Source organism: Stegostoma tigrinum, chromosome 31, assembly GCF_030684315.1.
Source record: "Stegostoma tigrinum isolate sSteTig4 chromosome 31, sSteTig4.hap1, whole genome shotgun sequence".
Lineage (NCBI taxonomy): Eukaryota > Metazoa > Chordata > Chondrichthyes > Orectolobiformes > Stegostomatidae > Stegostoma > Stegostoma tigrinum.
This window is the reverse complement of record NC_081384.1, coordinates 9,811,700-9,832,593: the sequence shown is the minus strand read 5'-3', so window position 1 is coordinate 9,832,593 and position 20,894 is coordinate 9,811,700. Positions and strand designations below refer to the sequence as shown.

General features: G+C 43.4%; 1 protein-coding gene across 4 annotated transcripts in view; it reads right to left on the bottom strand.

Moving 5' to 3' along the window:
* The window catches only part of tbkbp1 (TBK1 binding protein 1), a 145,164-nt gene that overhangs the window by 96,151 nt on the left and 28,119 nt on the right, over positions 1-20,894 (bottom strand). For all 4 annotated transcript variants that reach the window (XM_048560232.2, XM_048560231.2, XM_048560233.2 and 1 more), the window contains 3 exons: positions 15,627-15,777; positions 9,946-10,151; positions 8,359-8,429 (listed from right to left, as the gene is read on the bottom strand). In XM_048560232.2, the coding sequence (XP_048416189.1) occupies positions 8,359-8,429; positions 9,946-10,151; positions 15,627-15,777 (428 nt within the window). The remainder of the gene's footprint in view (positions 1-8,358; positions 8,430-9,945; positions 10,152-15,626; positions 15,778-20,894) is intronic.

Here is a 20,894-nt window from a genome sequence, read left to right as displayed (position 1 = left end):
GAGACAAAGACTCCTTGGCTGACAATCAAGCATCATTCCATTGGATAAACATAGGAATATCGAAAATAGGAGCAAGATTAGACCATTCAGCCCTTTGTGCTTCTCTGTCATTCAATATGATCATGGCTGATTATCCAACTCAGTACCAGCTCCCACACTTCCCCACCCCCGTTATCTTTGATCCTTTCAGCCCTTAGAACTACATTTAACTCTTTCTTGAAAACATGGAATGTTTTGGCCTCAACCACTTTCTGTGGCAGAGAACCACACAGGCTCACCTCCTTGTGGAAAAAGATATTTCTCTCCATCTTAGTCCTAGATGGCCCACCCTGTATCCTTAGAATGTGACCCCCTGGGTCGTGACTCCCTAGTCATTGGGAACATCATTCCTACTTTCAATCTGTCTAGCCCTGTTAGAATTTTATCATTTCAATGAGAACAGCCCTCTTTCTTCTAAACTCCAATGATTACTCATATATCAGTCCTACCATCCCAGAAATCAGTGTGGTAAACCTTTGCTGCACTCCCTCCATATCCAGAAGAAAAGGAGACCAAAACTGCACACAATATTCCAGGTGCAGTCTCACCAAGACCCCTCCACAAATACAGCAAGGCATCCCTGCTCCCATACTCTAATCCTCTCACTATGAAGGCCAACATACCATTTGCCATCTTCACCACCTGCTCCACTTGCACGGCTACTTTCTACTTTCCAGCCAGTGTAGGGAGGCAAGGATGGATGTATTGGTCAACTTTAAGATGGAAACATAGAAAACAGGAGCAGGAGTAGACCATTCATCCTCTCCTGCATGCTCTGCTATTCAATATGATCATGGCTGATCATCCAACATGGTCCCTGTTCCTGCCTTCTCTCCCATACCCTCTGAACCCTTCAGCCATCAGAACTATATCCTGTTCCTTCTTGAAAATATTCAATGTTTTGACTTCAATCACGTTCAGCAGCTGAGAACCCCATGGGGACACCACTCTCTGGGCGAGAGTGGAGATCGACATTAGGTAATTGGCTGAAGTGTGGGGTCAAGTCATTTGATGGAACCTCCAGGAACACATTTAGTCACAGATGGCCACACTTGCTCTAAAATTGGTAGCCAAACAGTCTATGTCTGCCCCTGGGCTATGACTTCACCATTGACCAAGCCATTGTGTCCACAATTGTCACTAGTCTCATTTCATCCAGTGATCCCCCAACCAACTGCCTCTGAAGTTAAAGCCGCCAACCCTGCAAAGCTTACTTCTACCTCCTCCCCAAAATCCACAAACAGGACTGTCCATGCTACCCATTGTTTCTGCCTGTCCCTCATTTCTTTTTACCTCAGCTCAATTTTTTTCTCCTCTTCTCCAGTCCCTTCCCACTCACATCCACAATTCGTCTGAAGCTTTACTTCAGATTCAGAATTTTCAGTTCACAGGCTCCAGCTACGCCCTTTTTATCATGAACGTGCAATCCCTTTCCATGTCCATCCCCTGTCAGGATGGTCACAGGGCTCTCCGCCTCTTCTCCATACCCTCATCCACCACCACCATCCTCCACTTGGCCAAGCTCATCCTCACCCTGAATGACTTCTCTTTTAACTCCTCTCACTTGCCTCAGGTCAAAGGCGTGGCCATGGGTACTTACATGGGTCCCAGTTATGTCTGTCTCTTTGTGGGATATATGGAACATTCCTCATTCCAGTCTTATTCTGGCCCCCACCCACAACTCTTTCTCTGACACATCGATGACATCATTGGTGCTGCTTCCCTCTCTCACCTGGGATTGGAAAATTTTATTGATTTCGCTGTCAATTTTCACCCTGCTCTCACTTTCACCTGGTCCATCTTTGACACCTCCCTTTCCTTCCTCAACACCACTGTTTCCATTTCTGAGGATAGACTGGCCACCAATATCCACTACAAGCCCCAATCCCTACAGTTACCTTGACTATACCTCCTCACACCCTGTTTCCTGTAAAGACTCAGTTCCATTCTCCCAGTTCTTCCATCTCTGTCACTTCTTTCCGATGATGTCAACTTCTACAAGGGGCCCACGTCTTCCTCAACTGAGGATTCTCCACGACAATGGTTGACAAGGCCTTCAGCCAAGTCTGATGAATCTCCCACACTTCAGCCCTCACCCCTTCTCTTCCCTCCCACAATAGCAATAGGGTCCCCTTGTCATTGCATCAACGTCCACATCCACAGGATCATTAGCTGCCATTTCCACCACCTCTGAGCAGGATGCCATGACAAGACACATATTCCCCTCCCCTCTCTTGATAACATTCTGCAGAGACCATTCCCTCCAGGATACTGTGGTCCACTCCTGCTTTATTCCCAACATCTCCTTTATTTCCAACAAGCAACCACAAAAGGTGTAACACCTGCTAGTTTACTTCCACCGTCCTCAACATCTAAGGCCCAAAACACACCTTCTAGATGAAGCAGCCATTTGCTGCACTTCACTCAATCTAGTTTACTGTATTCGGTGCTCACAATGTGATCTCCTCCAAACCTGGGAGACAAAATGCAGACTGTGAGACCACTTTGCAGAACACCTACCTTCTGTCCGCAAAAATGACCCTGAGCTTCCTGTTGCCTGCCACTTCAACACACCTCCATGTTCCCTGGCCAACACCTCCATCTTGGGATTGCCGCAGCGCTCCAGAGAAGCTCAGCGCAGGTTGGAAGAACAGCATCGCATTTTCTGCTTGGGGACCCTGCAGCCTTCAGGACTCAAAGCTGAGTTCAATAATTTTAGGGCCTGAACACCTTCTACCATAGGCTTACCTCTAACCCCCACGCACCAGGCCTTGTCAACACTTGGGCTGCTATCACAACAGCCTATTGTCAGTTACTAATGGCCCACATTAACAGCTATTCAAACTCCCAGGTGGATCTCTACTCATTCCATTGTCTGTCCAGCTGATGTTCTCACTCTGGGCTTCAGTCTCGCCCCGCCCCACCTTCATATATATATATATATATATATATATATACTACGCTTCTCCTAGCTACAATCAGTCCTGAAGAAGGATCATAGAGTCAAAGAGTAGAGACTAGAATAATACAGCATAGAAACAGGCCTTTTGGCCCAAACTGGTCCATGCTGACCATGGTACCCACTCAGCTAGTACCACTTGCCCGCATTTGGTCTAAATCCCTCTAAATTCTTCCCAACCATGTACCTGTACAAATTTTTTTAAAAATTTTCCTATTGTACCTGCCTCAACCACTTTCCCTGGCAGCCCATTCCATATGTGTGCCACTCTCTGTGTGAAGAAATTGCTCCTCATGTTCCTTCTTCGATCTATCCCCTCTCACCTTTAACCTATGCCCTCTAGTTTTCAATTCCCTATCCCTGTGAAAAAGACTATATCCATTCATCCTAAGTATGCCCCTCATGATTTTATACACCTCAGTAAGGTCATCCCTCAATCTCTTTCATTCCAAGGAATAAAGTCCTATCCTGGCCAACCTCTCCCTATAAGTCAGGCCTATTAGTGCTGGCAACATCCTCGTGAATTTTCTTTGCTCATTTCCAGTTTAAGTAGGTCACCAGACTTGAAACATTAATTCTGCTTTCTTGCCACAGATGCTGCCAGACCTGATGAGATTTTCCAGCAATTTCCGTTAGTCTTTTGGGTAAGATGTTAAACTGAAATCACATCCACCTCTCCAAGTGAACTTCAGTCTTTGGAAGAACAGTGGGCTGCAGTGGCCTGACTGTTATTGATCTCTGAGCCAATGTTACCAAAACAGAGATTGTCTGGTTATTCATCGCATGGCTGTTGGTGGGATCTTGTTGTTCCCACGTCAGCTGTTGCTTTCCATACTTCATGACAGCGACCACACTTCAAACCAAGGTCATCGGCTGTAAAACGCATTTCGACAGCGTCAAAGACATTGAAAGACGAAATCAATGTTTTGAAGAAGAATTGATTATCCATCGGGGTTCCACATGGAAGAAAATACTGAAAGTTAAGATACCGTGAGAAAAAAGCATCAAGGGCAAGATCAGATTGGCCATAATCTTCTCTTGAAAAAAGCATCAAGGGCAAGATCAGATTGGCCATAATCTTCTCTTGAACAGACTATTGAGACACAATGACCAACACCTATTTTTTATAGCTGGCATGGAACACGAGACTGTCAGTTCAAATCTTACACACCTCCTCCCACCTCAATTATTACAAACTTCCCTGTCATTTTTCCTTGCCTCACAGCTCAGCCCAGCTGTGGCTGTGTGTGTCCGGGAGTTGAAGGCAAATTCTAATCAGAACCTTGTGGCCGATGGGCCTCCTCCTCACAATTGAGTGCACCGATAGTAAAACACACAATGTAAATGATTTGTATTTGAGCACCATTGGCATCTTGCCGTCCTATGTCATTGTTCCTGGAGTTAAATTTTAACCAAAAAACAAAATGGTGGGGATTGCCGGATCAACATTGGGTCTTTGGAGCTGAAATTTGCTCTGGATATGTCCCGCAAGGAATCCGGCCAGTTAGTGCTAGCAGTCACAGAATCATAGAACATAGAACATAGAACATTACAGCACAGTACAGGCCCTTCGGCCCTCGATGTTGTGCCAACCTGTCATACCGATCTCAAGCCCATCTAACCTACACTATTCCATGTACGTCCATATGCTTGTCCAATGACGACTTAAATGTACCTAAAGTTGGCGAATCTACTACCGTTGCAGGCAAAGCATTCCATTCCCTTACTACTCTCTCAGTAAAGAGTAAATCATAAAATCCCTACAGTGCAGAAAGAGGCCATTCAGCCCATTGAGTCTGCACCGAACCTCTGAACATTATCCCACCCAGACCCCTCTCTATCCCGTAAGCCCGCATTTCCCATGGCTACCCACCTAGTGTGCAAATCTCTAGACACTGTGGGGAGTTTAACATGGCCAATTCACCAAACCTGCACATTTTTGGATTGTAGGAGGAAACCTGGGGGAGTTTCCTGCCTAATTTGTGTTCCCATCACGCAAAATTCTAAAGAAAACATTTCATCCTTCTGTTCATCAAGCTGCTGGTTATTGTACTCTTTGGGAATACATCAGACCATTCTAGACTTCATACCAAGAAAAGATATGAGGGTACTGCAGATAGAGCAGAAATAAGTTAGAAGGGCATTAGCAGAATTGAGAGACTTTCAGAAAAGACTGGGTAAAATCATAGAGTCATACAGAACAGAAACAGACTCTTTGGTAGTTTTCCCTGGGCAAGAAAAGATGGATGAGTTATCTGAAAAATTCTGCAAGGGTTCAACAGGATAAGGAGAGGAGATTAGAATGAGAAGTGATAAATGTAAGAAAGTCATTGATTAATAGAAATCAGGAGAAGTTTCTTTACATGGAGATTAGTGAGAACGTGCAAGTCACTGCCACAAGATGTGGTACACAGAAAAAGGGAAAGCTGAACGAGCAAATGGTGCCAACAGAGGCTGATTGGGTGAAATAAAGCTGAGTTCCCAGGTATCCCTCCCGAACGTTGCAGAGATTTGAAGCAGTGGAGATTTGGAGTGGGTGGTTGCTGATGAGTTCACTCTTGAGAACATTTTGCTCTAGTGAGTGAGCGCTGCAGGGAATGCTAATGACAGGCACTCTGCATCATCACAGTGGGATTCCTGAACAGGTTTTCTTCACACTGACTGCTTATTCCCCCAGTCCTTCCTCGTAGAGCTCTCTTTGGAGCGTCAGCCAAGGGGCCTCACTCACTCACTCAATTGTTGTGCCCCCAGGAATAAGAGGGGAGGGTGAGGAGGGATGGGAGGTGGGATGCCATTTGGATAAGGACAGACCATTCTGACCCTCTTACTTAAGAACTCATTGCCACAGAAGACTGCAGAGGCCAAGTTATAGAATCATGGAATCATAGAATCATAGAGTCATACAGCACAGAAACAGACCCTTCTGTCTAAACCATCCATGCCAACCAGGTTTCCGAAACTGAACTAGTACCATGCGCCTGTGTTTGGCCCATATCCTTCTCACCCTTTCTTACTCACATACCTGTACTAATGTCTCTTAACTGTTGTGATTGCACCTGTATCATCCATTTCCTCTGACAATTCATTCCATATATGCACCACCCTCTGTGTGAAAAAGTTGTCCCTCATTAAATGTCTATAAGACAGATAGATTCCCGATTAGTATGGGGATTACAGGTTACATGGAGAAGGCAGGAGAATGGAGTTGACAAATATATCAGCTATGATTGAATGGTAGAGCAGATTCAATGGGCCGAATGGCCTAATTCTGCTCCTGCGTCTTCTGGTCTAACTAGGAGCTGGAGTAGGTGATTCAGCCCCACAAACCTGTGCTGCTTTTTAATACAGTCATGGCTGATCTCATCTCAACCTCAATTTCACTTCCCTGCCCACTTTCCTTTACACTTTAAGCTACAAGTATTTCTGCTATAATCCATGTTTCGTCAACGCGAATTGGCTGTAACGCGATTGATGAATAATGGACACTGTTTGGATAATGTGAACTTTCTGTCATACAGGTATAGCAATTTCTCTATTACGCAATTTTCTATAGCACAAGGTCATACAAGTAAGCAAATATTGTGTTATAGGAATGCTACCTGTGTTACTAATTTAAAATCTCCTTAAATCTATTTAGTGTCCTGGTGCCCACCGCACTCTGAGGTAGTGAATTCCAAAGATTTGCAATACTTTGAGAAAAGTAATTCCTCCTCTGTTCTGATTTCAATCTGCTACCGCTTATCCTAAAGCTATAACCTCTCGTTTTAGATTGACCAACAAGAGAAACATCTGGTCTCCATCTGCTTCATCAATCCTTTTAGTATCTTGTATTATCTCAATTAAATCTCATCTCATTCTTCTAAGCTCAAGCAAGTATAGACATATATTGCTCAATCTTGCCTCATCAAACAAATCCTACATCAAGAATTAATCTAATGACCTTCCCTGAATTGCCTCCAATGCAATTCCTTGAATAAGGGGTCTAAAACTTTACACAGTACTCTAAACCCAGGAACAGTATCTGTCTTGTTATCACCTCAAGTATTTCCAGTTTAATTGAATTCTTATGTGGGTGGAATATTATTCAATAAGAAGTGTATGATATAAGACAAACAGCCAAGTATTTCATAGAAAACCTTTCTGAGTTTATATACATGTTGAAGCATATTCTGACGGTTTGGGTGGCTATAAATGGCAACTGGCATGGTATGGTCTCTATGTTTACTTTGCGTATTATATTGCTGATGGTTAGAGCTGGGCATTGGGCAAGGATAGGCATGAATGACTGCAATGGAGTCGCCTGCATTTGGATCAAGTGAGAATACAATAAAAACAGCTGGGGAACAATGCTCAATGGCTGTCATTGGGATGTAAATATGTGGACTTGAGTTCAATGGAGCAGTTGTTGTGTTACTGAATTAGTAGTCCACAGTACTGTGAGAGTTCAAATTCTACTGTATGGTTTAAAACCACCGAAAATAAAACAGTCTGGTTTCTGGAAAAGGTGATCGCAATGCTTGCTGCATTTCCATAAGAATCCAATTTGTTCATTGATACCATTTAGGGGAAAAGGCTGTAATCCTTTCTCACTTCCACATTTATGCAAATCCAGTCACACACCAATGTAGCTGCTGTGAAGTGATGATTTACTTCAATACATACAATAAACACACTGGTGCTCTTTTGGTGCAACATCAGTATCTTTACCTCTGCACCAGGAAGCCTGGGTTCAAGTTACAACCACTCCAGAGGTGAGTCATAAAAACTGATCAAACTGATTAAACATGACTACATCAAGAAACTTAATGAAACTCAGGTGGGTTAGGAAGTGTATACCAGCAATGATTAATTCTGGTAATAAGTATGAAACTGAGTAAAGATTGGCTCCAATTCCATCCTTCTCCAAATGCTGTCCAAATACTAACATGAATTTCCTGCTGAAAAGGGGCTCTAGTAGAGCCGACGAATCAAATTGCTGATAACCAGGGCCGGGGTTAAAAATAAGAGTCAGAGAATTTGCTTGTCTGAGAACTTATTGAAAAGAAAAAAATGGATATTGACCCAATTGTTACCTTCTACAGAGTTGTCAGTCTGCCCCTTGATTATGAACAGTTTTGACTGTGATGTCCCTCAGGTTCAATAGCCCCCTGTGACTTACTGCCAAGGTGAATACAGTCGCACACCTCTGTCAAATCATGGGTGCAAGAATGAATGGACAATAAGTGCTGGCCTCGGCAATAGCACTGACCCCGCAGGTACGAATAAAGAAAGGACATGAGAGAGGAAAAATTACGTAAACTAAGAAAAGCCAGATCACAGAGGAGAAGTACCAATGGGAGGCACTCTGATTAAACACTTACTGTTCTTCTTCTGTGTTCTTTATCCACTCCATGTCATGGGCATCATGGCTTGGCTCCTGGGACAGGGAGGGCTGACGGAGAGACAATGGAGATTTAAACAACTGAAAAGAAAGGAAGAAAACAATCATGTCAATTTATCAGTATTCCCTTGACCTAGATCAATTTCTGCATGGGGCAATGACACAGGGGTTTCCAGGTATGGTGCAGTACGGCTCCTCTTTAAACCACTGCCTGTTGTGTGAATCCATGAGGGTGTCAACCACTGTTGCTGCTACACAATCTCAGCACTTTGAAACACGACAGAATTGAATGTGCACTGATCAAGACATTGAATGTATTCAAGAGGCGACTAGATACAGCACTTGGGGTGAATGAGATCAAAGGTTACGGGGAGAAAGCAGGATTAGGTTGTTGAGTTGGATGTGATCGTGAAGAATGGCAGAGCAGGCTCAAAGGTCCAAATGGCCTCCTCCTGCTCATATCTTCTATGTTTCTACGTGCACAGGAGAAAGGGAAAGTGCAACGACAGAATGCAACATATGCACAATTTTGTTTCGTTGAAGTCACTATATATTATGTTTGTTTCAGTGCATTGCAAACTGCATTAAAAATATCACTGGCCATATTTATAATGGCTATAAAAGCTTTGTGCTTTGTACCGTTGGCTATATAAACTTTGTACTTAAAATACTGTGCTTTCACAGGAGTCTAGCCAAAGGTAGATGGGGGTCCATTCAGTTATTGGACCCTCCCAGTGCCCCAAATCCATGTAAATACGATCATATACAAATAGAAGACGCCTCTGGTTTGTTTGTTGGATTAAGTTAAACTCCAGTGTTTGCTTGTTTCCTCATATGCTACTGTACAGAACCAAACGTATTTGTGACTACGAAAACTAGCGAGTTTTGAGAAGATTTGTAGCTCAGGTTGAGGTTCTGGATGTGAGTTTGCTCGCTGAGCTGGAAGGTTAGTTTTCAGACGTTTCGTCACCATTCTAGGTAACATCATCAGTGAGCCTCCGACGAAGCGCTGGTGTTATGTCCGGCTTTCTATTTATCTGGTTAGGTTTCCTTGGGTTGGTGATGTCATTTCCTACATCACCAACGCAGGAAATGACATCACCAACTCAAGAAACGAACATCACCAACACATGAAATGACATCACCAACGCAGGAAATGACATCACCAACCCTAGGAAACCTAACCAGATAAATAGAAAGCGGGACATAACACCAGCGCTTCGTCGGAGGCTCACTGATGATGTTACCTAGAATGGTGACGAAACGTCTGAAAATGAACCTTCCAGCTCAGCGAGCAAACTCACATCCAGAACTACGTATACTTTCAAAGATATTTTTTATGAATAAAGTATATTTTTGAAATAAGAAAGCCACCATCAGTAAGGAAGTTCTGCAATCCCAAGGTGCTGATTCCACCTGCATTGCTGGCTTTACCCCGCACAACTGAGCTTTAAACCTATTGTAACTCCATCCCCACAGTATGTGGTCTATTTGACTGAGTTCTTCAAATGACAGAAACTCTCAGCTCACTTTCTTAAAAGAAAGCTGCTTGCTCTTCCTCACTGACCTGCACACAACTCTCCTGTAGACTTTGCTGGCTCAGCTGAGACTGTAAGCGGTCGCACTCCTCTTTGTACTGTCTCTCCCGCCATTGGCAACTGTGCAGCTTCCTTTGGAGTTCAGCCACCTTCTCCTGCAACCTCTGAACTTCCAGCTCATCGATCTGGGGATCGAGCATCCTGCAGTTCTGCTGGTGCCTGGGACTTTCCAACCCTGCAACATAACATGGTGATCAGGTTCAATGCACAAGCGAACACACTATAGAGGGACGCCAATCATTCAAATTATGAAGAAACTAAGTGACATGTGGATTCTCTGGATGGTACAAATTACTTGGGCTATAAATTTATCTTAAAAATTACACAGGGGTAGGCCATTCAGCCCCTCAAGCCTATTCTACCATTCAATGAGATCATGGTTGATTTTTGGCCTAGCCCAATGTATCTGCCTTTGGCCCACATCCCTTAATACCTCTGCTTAACAAAAAAAGCATCCATCTCAGATTTAAAACTAACAACTGAATGTCTTAAACTCTATCGTTAATTATATTAACCCTGTTTCTATATCTGTAGAGATATTGCTGAGGGTTTCCTCCATCTTCTGTTTTTATTTCTAACAAGTTCATAAAAGAAAGAAGAAAGTAGATGTGCAGGGTAGCGATGACGCAAATAATAATCAAACTGAAACAGGAAGGGGCCAAAATCGCATGCTGAAAAATGTAGCGGAAATTAGGACCAGAGTAAGTTATTATAATGAAAAAGTCAAAGGTTAAGTCTTTGTCTATGAAGGCACACATCATTTTTGACAAGGTAGATGAGTTGATAGCACAAATAGCAATATATGAATACGGTTTGATAACTATTACTGAGACATAGTTGCATGGTGAGCAAGACTAGGCATTCAATATTGAAGGGTATTCAATGTTCCAGAAGGATAGGCGAAAAGGAATGGGAGATGGGATAGCTTTATTAACCATAGAATCACTACAGTGTAGAAGCAGGCCATTCGGCCCATTGAGTCTGCACTGACCCTCCAAAGAGCATTCTCACCCCGTAACTCTGCATTTCCCATGGCTAATCCATTGAACCTGTACCTCCCCGGACACTATGGGCAATTTAGCATGCACATAACCTGCATATCTTTGGACTGTGGGAGCACCCGGAGGAAACCCGTGCAGACACGGGGGAGAATGTGTACCTCCACACAGACAGTCGCCCAAAGGTAGAATGAAACCTGGGTCAATGGTGTTGAGGCAATTGTGCTAACCACTGAGCCACCATGTTAAAGGGGAGGCAATGGCCTAGTGACATTATCACTGGGCTATTAATCCAGAGACCCAGATAATGTTCTGGAGACCCAGGTTCGAATCCCCCCAAGGCAGATGGTGGAATTTGAATTCAATAAAATATCTGGAACTAAGAATCTAATGATGACCATGAACCCATTGTCAGGAAAAACCCATCTGGTTCACTGATGTCCTTTAGGGAAGGAAGCTGCCATCCTTATCTGATCTGGCCTACATGTGACCCCAGATCCACAGCAATACGCTTGACTGTTAACTGCTCTCTGGTCAATTAGGGATGGACAATAAATGCTGCCTAGCCAGCGATGCCTTCATCCTGAGAATGAATAAAGGACGTATCAATGCAATGATAAATAGTTATATAGATGTAGCAGATCGTGATGTGGAATCAGTTTGGGTAGAAATAAGGAATAATTTAGACAGAAGTCATTAATAGGCCCTGAAGATATGCCTGACTCTAGAACAAAGAAGAAAAAGGGAGACAATTTAAGAAGGGCACTGCAATTGTCACAGACAATTTTAATCTGCATATTGACTGGGCAAATCAGATGGGAAAGGGCAAACTCAATGACAAATTTGTCAAGTGCATCAGGGACTGTTTCTTAGAGCAGAATGTTCATAGAATCCCTACAGTGTGGAAACAGGCCCTTCGCCCAACAAGTTCACACTGACCGTCAAAGCATCCCACTCAGACCCATCCCCCTATAACCCACCTAATCCACACCTCCCTGAACGCTACAGGTAATTTAGCATGGCCAATCCATCCACCCTGCATATCTTTGGACTGTGGGAGGAAACCGGAGCACCCAGAGGAAACCCATGCGGACATGGGGAGAATGTGCAAACTCCACACAGATAGTCACCTGAGGCTGGAATCGAACCCGGGTCCCTGGCACTGTGAGGCAGCAGTGCTAACCACTGCGCCATCTGACTGTTGGATAATCTATCAGGGAACTGGCTGTTTTGGATGTAGTAATGTGTAATGAGGTAGGATTTACGACAGATCTCATAAATAAGGATCCTCTAGAGAGTGGTAATCATAACTTAGAACTTCAGTTTGAGGGAGGGGTATTCATGTCTCAAATCAATATGCTCAGTAAATAAGGGCAATTACACAGGTAGGAAGAAAGAGTTATCTGAAGTAAGCTGGGAAAATAGGCTCAGGGAAAGTCAATGGTGAGCAGACAATAATGCTGAGCAAACATTTATTCTGATCAAAAGGAAGCATTCATTGAGAAGGACAAACTATCTGTAGTTAACAAACAAGGTCGAAGAGATAACAAAGTGTAGAGCTGGATGAACACAGCAGGCCAAGCAGCATCTTAGGAGCACAAAAGGTGATGTTTCGGGCCTAGGTCCTTCATCAGAAAAGGGGGAGAGAGGGTTCTCAAATAAATAGCGGGGGGGGAAGATTGAAGATGGACAGTGGAGAAGATAGGTGGAGAGGAGACAGACAAGTTAAAGGGGCGAGGATGGAGCCAGTAGAGGTGAGTGTAGATGGGGAGGTAGGGAGGGGATAGGTCAGTCCGGGGAGGACAGATAGGTCAAGGCGGCAGGATGAGGTTAGTAGGTAGGAAATGGAGGTGTGGCTTGAAGTGGGAGGAGGGGATAGGTGAGAGGAAGAACAGGTTAGGGAGGCGGGCTGGACTGGTTTTGGGTTGCAGCGGCGGGAGGGGAGATTTTGAAGCTTGTGAAGTCCACATTGATACCATTGGGCTGCAGGGTTCCCAGGCGGAATATGAGTCGCTGTTCCTGCAACCTTCAGGTGGCATCGTTGTGGCACTGCAGGAGGCCCAGGATAGACATGTCATCTCAGGAATGGGAGGGGGAATAAGTAGCCAATCAAAAACTAATGTATACAAAGTGGTGAAAACAAGTGGTATGCCAGAAGATCGGGGATATTTTAGGAAGCTACAGCAGATGACTGAAAAACTAATAAACAGGGAGAGAATTATGAAAGTAAATTTGCACAGAATGTTAAAAACAACAGCAAGAGTTTCTACAAGTACATAAAAAGAGCGCGAGTAGCTAATGTAAGTGTAGGGTTCATGGAGAATGCAATTGAGGAATTTGTAAAGGGAAGGAGGAAACGCCAACTAACCTAAACCAATATTTTGCATCAATCTTAATGGTGAAAGATGCTGCAAAGATCCCTCAGGGGTTCAGTTCTAGAATCCAGTGACAGTGAGGGAAAGGTGATAACACTCAAAATGAGGATTGAGTGTCGCTTGGTGGGGAACTTACTCCTTGCAGTTGGTGGTGCCCTCATGCATCTGCTGCTACACTTCTCCTTCTAGGTGGAAGAGGTCACAGTTTTGGAACATGCTATTGAGGGAGCCCTGGTGTGTTGCTGCAGTGCATCTGGTACAGTTGAGGCAAGAATTCAGGAGTGATCACCTTAATTGATCCTAACTGCCTTCCTTAACCCAGAGGTACTGAGGCTAATTGTCAGGTCCCACATCAGATCTGAGTTGAGGGGTAATTTTAACTTAAACTTGTTCACTGGAGGAAAGAAAACCCATGAAAGGTATGAGAGACAGAAGCAGGATTACACTACTTGGTTCCTTGAACCTGCTTCACTATACAATAAGATCATGGCTGACCTTAACTCCAGTTTCCTACACTAACCCAATATCCCTCAATTCCCACTAAATTCAAAAATCCATTGACAGCTGACTTCGATATACTTGACAACCAAATAGATCAGATTTAAAGTCAAGCGTTTGACCTGTCATAATACCAACAAGATAAAGTTCTACTTAAAGAGCGCTCATATTTTGGTAAAACTAATTTGGACAGCTGACCATCAGCTGAGTCAAAAAGGTAGACTTTAAGGAGTGTCATATCGAAGGAAGGAGAGATAAAGAAGCCGAGAAATTTAGAGAAGAAATGACTCAGTTTTGGGGAATAGACTGCTGAAGCTGTGGTCAGCAATGGATGAGTATCCTGGAGTGTCATAGGCAGGGGAGGACTAATATTAACAAAGAGGAAATGTGAATGAGGTATTCGATGCTGGGTGTGATATGTTCAGTTTCCCTTTGGCAGAGTAGGTTAACATCGTATCCAAATGAGCTCAGCACAGGCCAATTTGAGACCCTGCTGGTCAACATGGAATATTACATCTGTTAAAGGTGGCAATGGTGATCTTTCCTTCATCACAAGCCACCATGGCTGAAAGATGCACGATACAGTAAAATGGGCCTCAAAGTTATTGTAGAGCCTAATTGTAAGTTACAACTTGGAAATGACCAAACAGTGTGTGTTTTCAATTGCCCTCCATGAATCCTGTCTGAATCTGCCCACACCCCAATATTAAAAATTAGAAAATACTAAACAAAAGTTGTACAGCATGATGTATATAAAGGCATCTTGGAACATCAGGTTGACATAGAAATATGTAGAATATACATCACAGAAACAAGTTCCCATGTCATGCTGGTGTTAGTGCGTCATCTTACCTCCATCCTTTCTTCCCTATTGAAATCCATCAGCAAAATCCTTTGTTATTTTCTCCCTCACACACTTATCAAACTCCCCTCAAATAACACGATGCTAAAATCTCAACTGTAAAGCTCAGCTCTGAGTGACAAAGGTTTTGATCCTGGACTCGAACACACTCCAGTGCAGTACTGAGGGAGAGTGCTGAACTCTCCGAGGTGCTGCCTTTTGAGTGAGACCTGAAGCCAAGGTCCTATTTGCTTGCTTAAGCCAATGCAAAAGAATTCTGTGACACTATTTTGAGGAAGGCCAGGTGAGTTATCCTGGTGTCCTAGCAACATTTATCCCTCAATAAAGCAGAGACAGTGTATTTAGTCACTATTATGTTGCAGTCTGTGGGAGCTTGCTGTGCACAATTTGGCTGCTGCGTTGCCTATAAGATAACAGTGACTACACTTCAAAATATGTCATTGACTAGAAATCACTTTGAGAAATTTGCTTGTCATGAAAAGTATTTTATAAATGCAAACTTTTCTGTAGCTAGTTTGTTGCAGTTAGTTCTACATTCTCAATACTCTCTGGGTACTGAGCTTTCTTCTGAGTGCCTGATTGGATTGTTTGCTGATAATTTTTATATTGTTGGCTTCTAGTTATCCTCTTCCCCACAGCTGCAAACTCTCTCTCTATTTTATTGAAATCGTTCCTAATTTTAAAAATCATCATTAGGTCACTCCTCAACCTACTCCTTAAAAAAGATGAGAGCTTCTTCTTTATCCTTCAGAATATGAAACATGTAAGCTTTGCCATCAATGGTTTGATGCCTCTTATATTCAGCTACTATTAAATACATATTATTCCTTAAGCCTGCCTGTCCTATTCTCTGGAACCCACTGTTGTTTGAGCTACGAGTTAAGGCCTCTATGAACAGATGGGTAATGACACAATACCGTAAGGACTTCTGTGTGTTGGGCTCATCTGGATATATTGCTCATTTTTGGCCTGGAGCTGCTCGTTGAGTATCTGAACTGAACTGTCCCTCAGCCTCAGAGCTTGTTCCAAGCTCTGAATCGTGGAGACGTGATCTTCAGCCAGCACTGTCTGTTGGGGAAAAAGATAAAATTACAGATTAGAGGCAGGGAATTTCAGCTTCCTGGATGAGAGAAGGTCTTGAGGAGTTGTGTGTAGAGCTCCCTACCCATGAACCAAATCAGCCTAGGTTCAAATCCCACTCCAGTTACCTGCTGGCCACTAAGATGCATTGATAGTGTAGTCAAACAGGTTGATTACTAAGCAACAGATGCTTGTAATCAGCCTGTGTCAGGCACTTGGCGCAAGAGAGAGAACTGATCAGACATGCTTGGTGGAGAATGGTGCTTCCTGGGCTAGTTACCTGCTTCTGGGGAAAACAGGCTGCAGAAAATAGAGGTGACCATGGTTTGTTTTCTTTCATGAGATGTAGTCTCACAGACAAGGCCAGCACATATTGCTCATTTTTCTTGAAATGAGAGGCTTGCTCAGCCATTTCAGAGGGTGATTAAGCATCAACCACTTATTGTGCATCTAAGGTACGTATAGGCCAGACCAGGTAAGGAGTGCAGATTTCCTTCCTTAAAGGGCATTAAAAACCAGATGAGTTTTTTTTATGACAATAATTTCACGGTGACCACTTGCATTTAATTGCAGATTTATTAACTGAATTGAAATTCCACCAGCTGCTGTGGTGAGATTTGAACCAATGTTACCAGAGCCAGTATTTCTAGATTACTAGATTACCATGTCTTCCTCGTGTAGTAAATCATTGGAAGCCTTTTTAATCTCAGTCTTCTAAACTGGTTGGATTAAGGGGTATTTTATCTAATTTTGTAGAATCCTTAGAGTATAGAAACAGAAAGAAAGACCCATCGAGTCTGCACCAGCCCTGCAAACAGCATCCCACACAGTCCCAGCCCTATATCCTATCCAGCATTTACTATAGCTAATCCACCTAGCCTGTACATTACTAGTCACTACGGACAAATTAGCACAGCCAGTTGACCCTTTTTTTCATTATTCACTTGTGGGATGTGATTATCTTTGGCTGACCAGCATTTTTATTGCCAATTCCTAGATGCCCTTGAGAAGGTAGTTGTGGGCTGCCTTCTTGAACTGCTGCAGTCCATTTGTTGTAAGTGGACCCACAATACCCTGATGGAAGGAATTCCATGAGTCTGACTCAGCAACAGTGAAGGAATGGAAAAATATTTCCAAGTCAGGATGGTGAGTGGTTTGGAAGGGAACTTGCAGCTGATGGTGTTCCCACATATCTGCTGCCCTCGCCGTTCTGGATGGAAATGGTTGTGGATTTGGAAGATGCTATCAGAAGATCATTGGAGAATTTCCTAACCGGTATATCTTTGGATTCTAGGAGGAAACTCACGCAGACACAAAGAGAACTCCACACAGACAATCACCCAAGGCTAGAATCGAACCCAGGTCCCTGGCACTGTGAGGCAGCAGTACTAACCACTGAGCCACCGTGCCACACATGTTAATCTGACTTTTCCCACTCACCACCCTCCTCTTCTAGTGAAAGCATTCATTTTACAGAGTTAGTTCCGTTGGTGCTGGCACTCCTTCAAGATCCTTTACTCATGGCTGCCCTTCCTGTGATTTTTTTTTCAGTTCATTCTTGCACATCCTTAATTTTCTTGAAATTCTAGTTGGCGAATCTACTCCTGAAATTTCTTAACCCAGAGACGGATGAGCCTGCGGAATGGTTGAGGCCAAAACATTATGTGACTTCAAGAAGGAGGTAGATATAGCTCTTGTGGCTAAAGGGATATGGGGTTGGGCAGGATGATGGTATTGAACACAATGAGTAGCCATGATCACAATAAATGGCAGAGCATAGAAATATGGAAGGTAGGAGTAGGGGTAGGCCATTCAATAGGCTCATGACTGGACCTGGATCTGGAACCTGCTGCCTATGACAGTGCAAGAATCAAATGCAGTCAGTGATTTTGAAAGGAATTTGGATGGCACTTTAGAAAGGTGCAGAGATGTGGGGATAGAACAGGGAAATGGGACTGACTGGATTGTTCTGCAGAGTGGTGACACAGACTTGATGGCCTCATTGTGTACCATAAAGACTGCATGACTCTAGTTTGTATGACATTTGTTGATTGATCTTCTCTCATACATGATTAATGTTTCTCATATTGTAACAGAAGTGTGTTAAATGGCAGTACCCTGGAATATTGCCACTCTCTGAATGGACCATTCCCAATTCAACAGTAGCAGTCAAATCCCGTGTAGCTAAACTGCCTTGTCGAAGCATCCAGTTGCTGTTCTGTGCTTTTCCATCACCACAATAGCAATCCAGTGGTCTCTAATTGTGATTGCCAAATTACTGATGAATCAGCATTTTTTGGATGAAGATTTGGAAGCTTAATGAGGCTGTAATGCCTGCAGTTGTTTCACAGAGCGTCATTCAAATGTACAGACCAAGGTGATGGCATTATTACAGGTGTCACCTTTCAGATAAATTATTAAACTGAGGAGCCATCTGCCTCATGAGGTGACGGAAAAAGATTCAATGGCCCAATTATTTTGAAAAATAAAAAATCAATGAAATGACACAATTATGTAGTCATTAATGCACTGCAGTCTGTGGGATCTTGCTGCATGCAAACTGACTGCTGAATTTCCTAACTTATAATAGTGATCACACCTTAAAACTACTTCCTCAGTTTTGGATGTCCGTGCGAATGAAAGGTGTCATCTAAACACAAATCCATTCTATTTCTGAAAAAACTCCAATCTAGTTCTGGAGAAGGGTCACTGGACGTGAAATGTTAACTCTGCTTTCCCTCCACAGATGTTGTCAGGCCTGCTGAGTTTTTCCAGCACTTTGTTTTTTGCTTCTGATTTCCAGCATCTGCAGTTCTTTAGGCATTTTGTTTTCCATTTTATTTCTTCCTTCTCTACTGATCTGGTTATAATCCCCAGAAGAAAATATTACGAAGTGCTCAGATGGCTGTGTCTTTAGAGGTATGCTCACATTCTATCCCGGGTCATATGTTTTCATTGTAGTATCTCGCAATCTGATAGCACCATAGGCCCAAGTAAACACGGCTTCTTGTAGCATGATCCAGGGTAATCAGTTTTAATACTCATTCAGTCTTGCTTCCACTTTGCTGTATTGCTCAGTTAGGCACAAATTTTCTGTTCAGGATTGGAAACCTGTTTCCCATCTAGGCTGGTCAAGGACAGGAGCCTGCCTAGCTGAAACAGTCTATTCCAGGTCAGCAATGTCATAGAATCATACAGTCATAAAGATATACAGCACAGAAACAGACCCTTCAATCCAACTTGTCCATGTCAACCAGATAGTCTAAATTAACCTAGTCCCATTTGCCAACATTTGGCCCATATTCCTCTAAGCGCTTCCTATTCAAATACCCATTGCGATGTCTTTTATATGTCGTAATTGTACCGGCCTCCACCACTTCCTCTGGCAGCCCCTTCCATACATGCATCACCCTCTGTTGCCCCTTAGGTCCCTTTTACATGTTTTCCTTCTCGCCTTAAACCTATGCCCTCTAGTTTTGGATTCCTCCAACCTCTACAAGGTCACTCCTCAGCCTCCAACGATCCAGGGAAAACAGCCCCAGCCTATTCACCCTCTCCCTATAGCTCAAACCCTCCAACTCTGGCAACATCCTTGTCAATCTTTTCTGAACCCTTTTGAGTTTCACAACATCCTTCCAATAGCAGGGAGACCAGAATTGCATGCAGTATTCCAAAAGTGGCCAAACCAATGTCCTGTACAGCTGCAACATGATCTCCCAACTCCTATACTACTGCACTGATGAATAAAGACAAACATATCAAACTCCTTCTTCACTACCTATCTCCCTGTGACTCCACTTTCAAGAAACTATGAACCTGCACTCCAAGGTCTCTTTGTTCAGTAACACTTCCCAGGACCTTATCATTAAGTGTATACATTCTGCCCCAAATTGCCTTTCCAAAATACAACACCTCTCATTTATCTAAATTAAACTCCACTTGCCACTCCAATGAATTGGAACATCGTTGGAATCATGGCTCCTTTTTACAACAACTCCTGCTGTATTTCAAGATGTAAATGTCATGAGCAATGTTGCATTGTTGTGATTTCAATAAACATGTTTTGCTTGTATTCATTCACAGAATGTGGGTTATGCTGGCAATGTCTTCATTTAGTGTCCTTCTATCACTGTCCTTAACAGAGAATAGAATGCTAGATGTCGCAGGCCTCCAGGTGCCAGGTGGGTGAGGGGTTGAGTGCCAGGTGGGTGAATGGTTGGCTGCCAAGTTGTAAGGTGACAAGGGGCTAAGTGCACAGGGTAGGTCAGGTGTGGAGGTCGGCGGGGGGGGGGGGGGATTAACTAAGGAGCTGTGAGGGCCGATTTGGCTTGCGAGATCATTTAGGGGATTAGTCTTGGGATTGGTGGTGCACTGCGGGGTATCTTGCTATGCACAAGTTGGCTACTGCATTTACTCATTACAGCAGTGACTACACTTGAAATCTTTGATTCTAAAATGCTTCAGGATGTCCTGAAAGGCATATAAAACATTAGCCTCTTCTGTTTACCCAGTTGTGGAAACTGAAGGCTATGACTTTCACAAAGTGTTGCTATTATTGCAAGAAAAACATGTCTCTTTTTACGAAATCAAAGCTAGATCTCTAAAGTACTAAAGTATCACACGTTTCATGGCCACAGACATCTCAAAGTGCTCGACAGCCAATGGGTTTCCTGCTTGAACTGCGCTCACTGTGGTTACATAGAAGATGCAAGCAGTTAAACTGCACTCAGTAAAATCTCACAAACAAAAACATGGTCATTACCAGCTAATGTGTGTTTTTTTTTGTTGTGCGTTGTTGACTGAATGATAAACATCAGCCAGGTTACCAGGGATAAATCCTCTACTCTGAAATTGAGCTACTGAGTCTTTAATAACCACCCAAGCAGGCAGATGGAGCATTGGTTTAACATCCTTTCCAGAAGACAGGACCTCAGATGGTTGGGTGCTCCTCTGTACTGCACTGTCATGTCAACCTTGCTTATTGGACTCAAGCCCTGGAATGGAACCTGAATTGAGAACCTTGTGATTCACCATGTGCTACCAACTGGGTCACTGCTGAAACAAAGTGGAGTTTGCCTTACTGAGTGTTGCTTGTAAATCAGAGG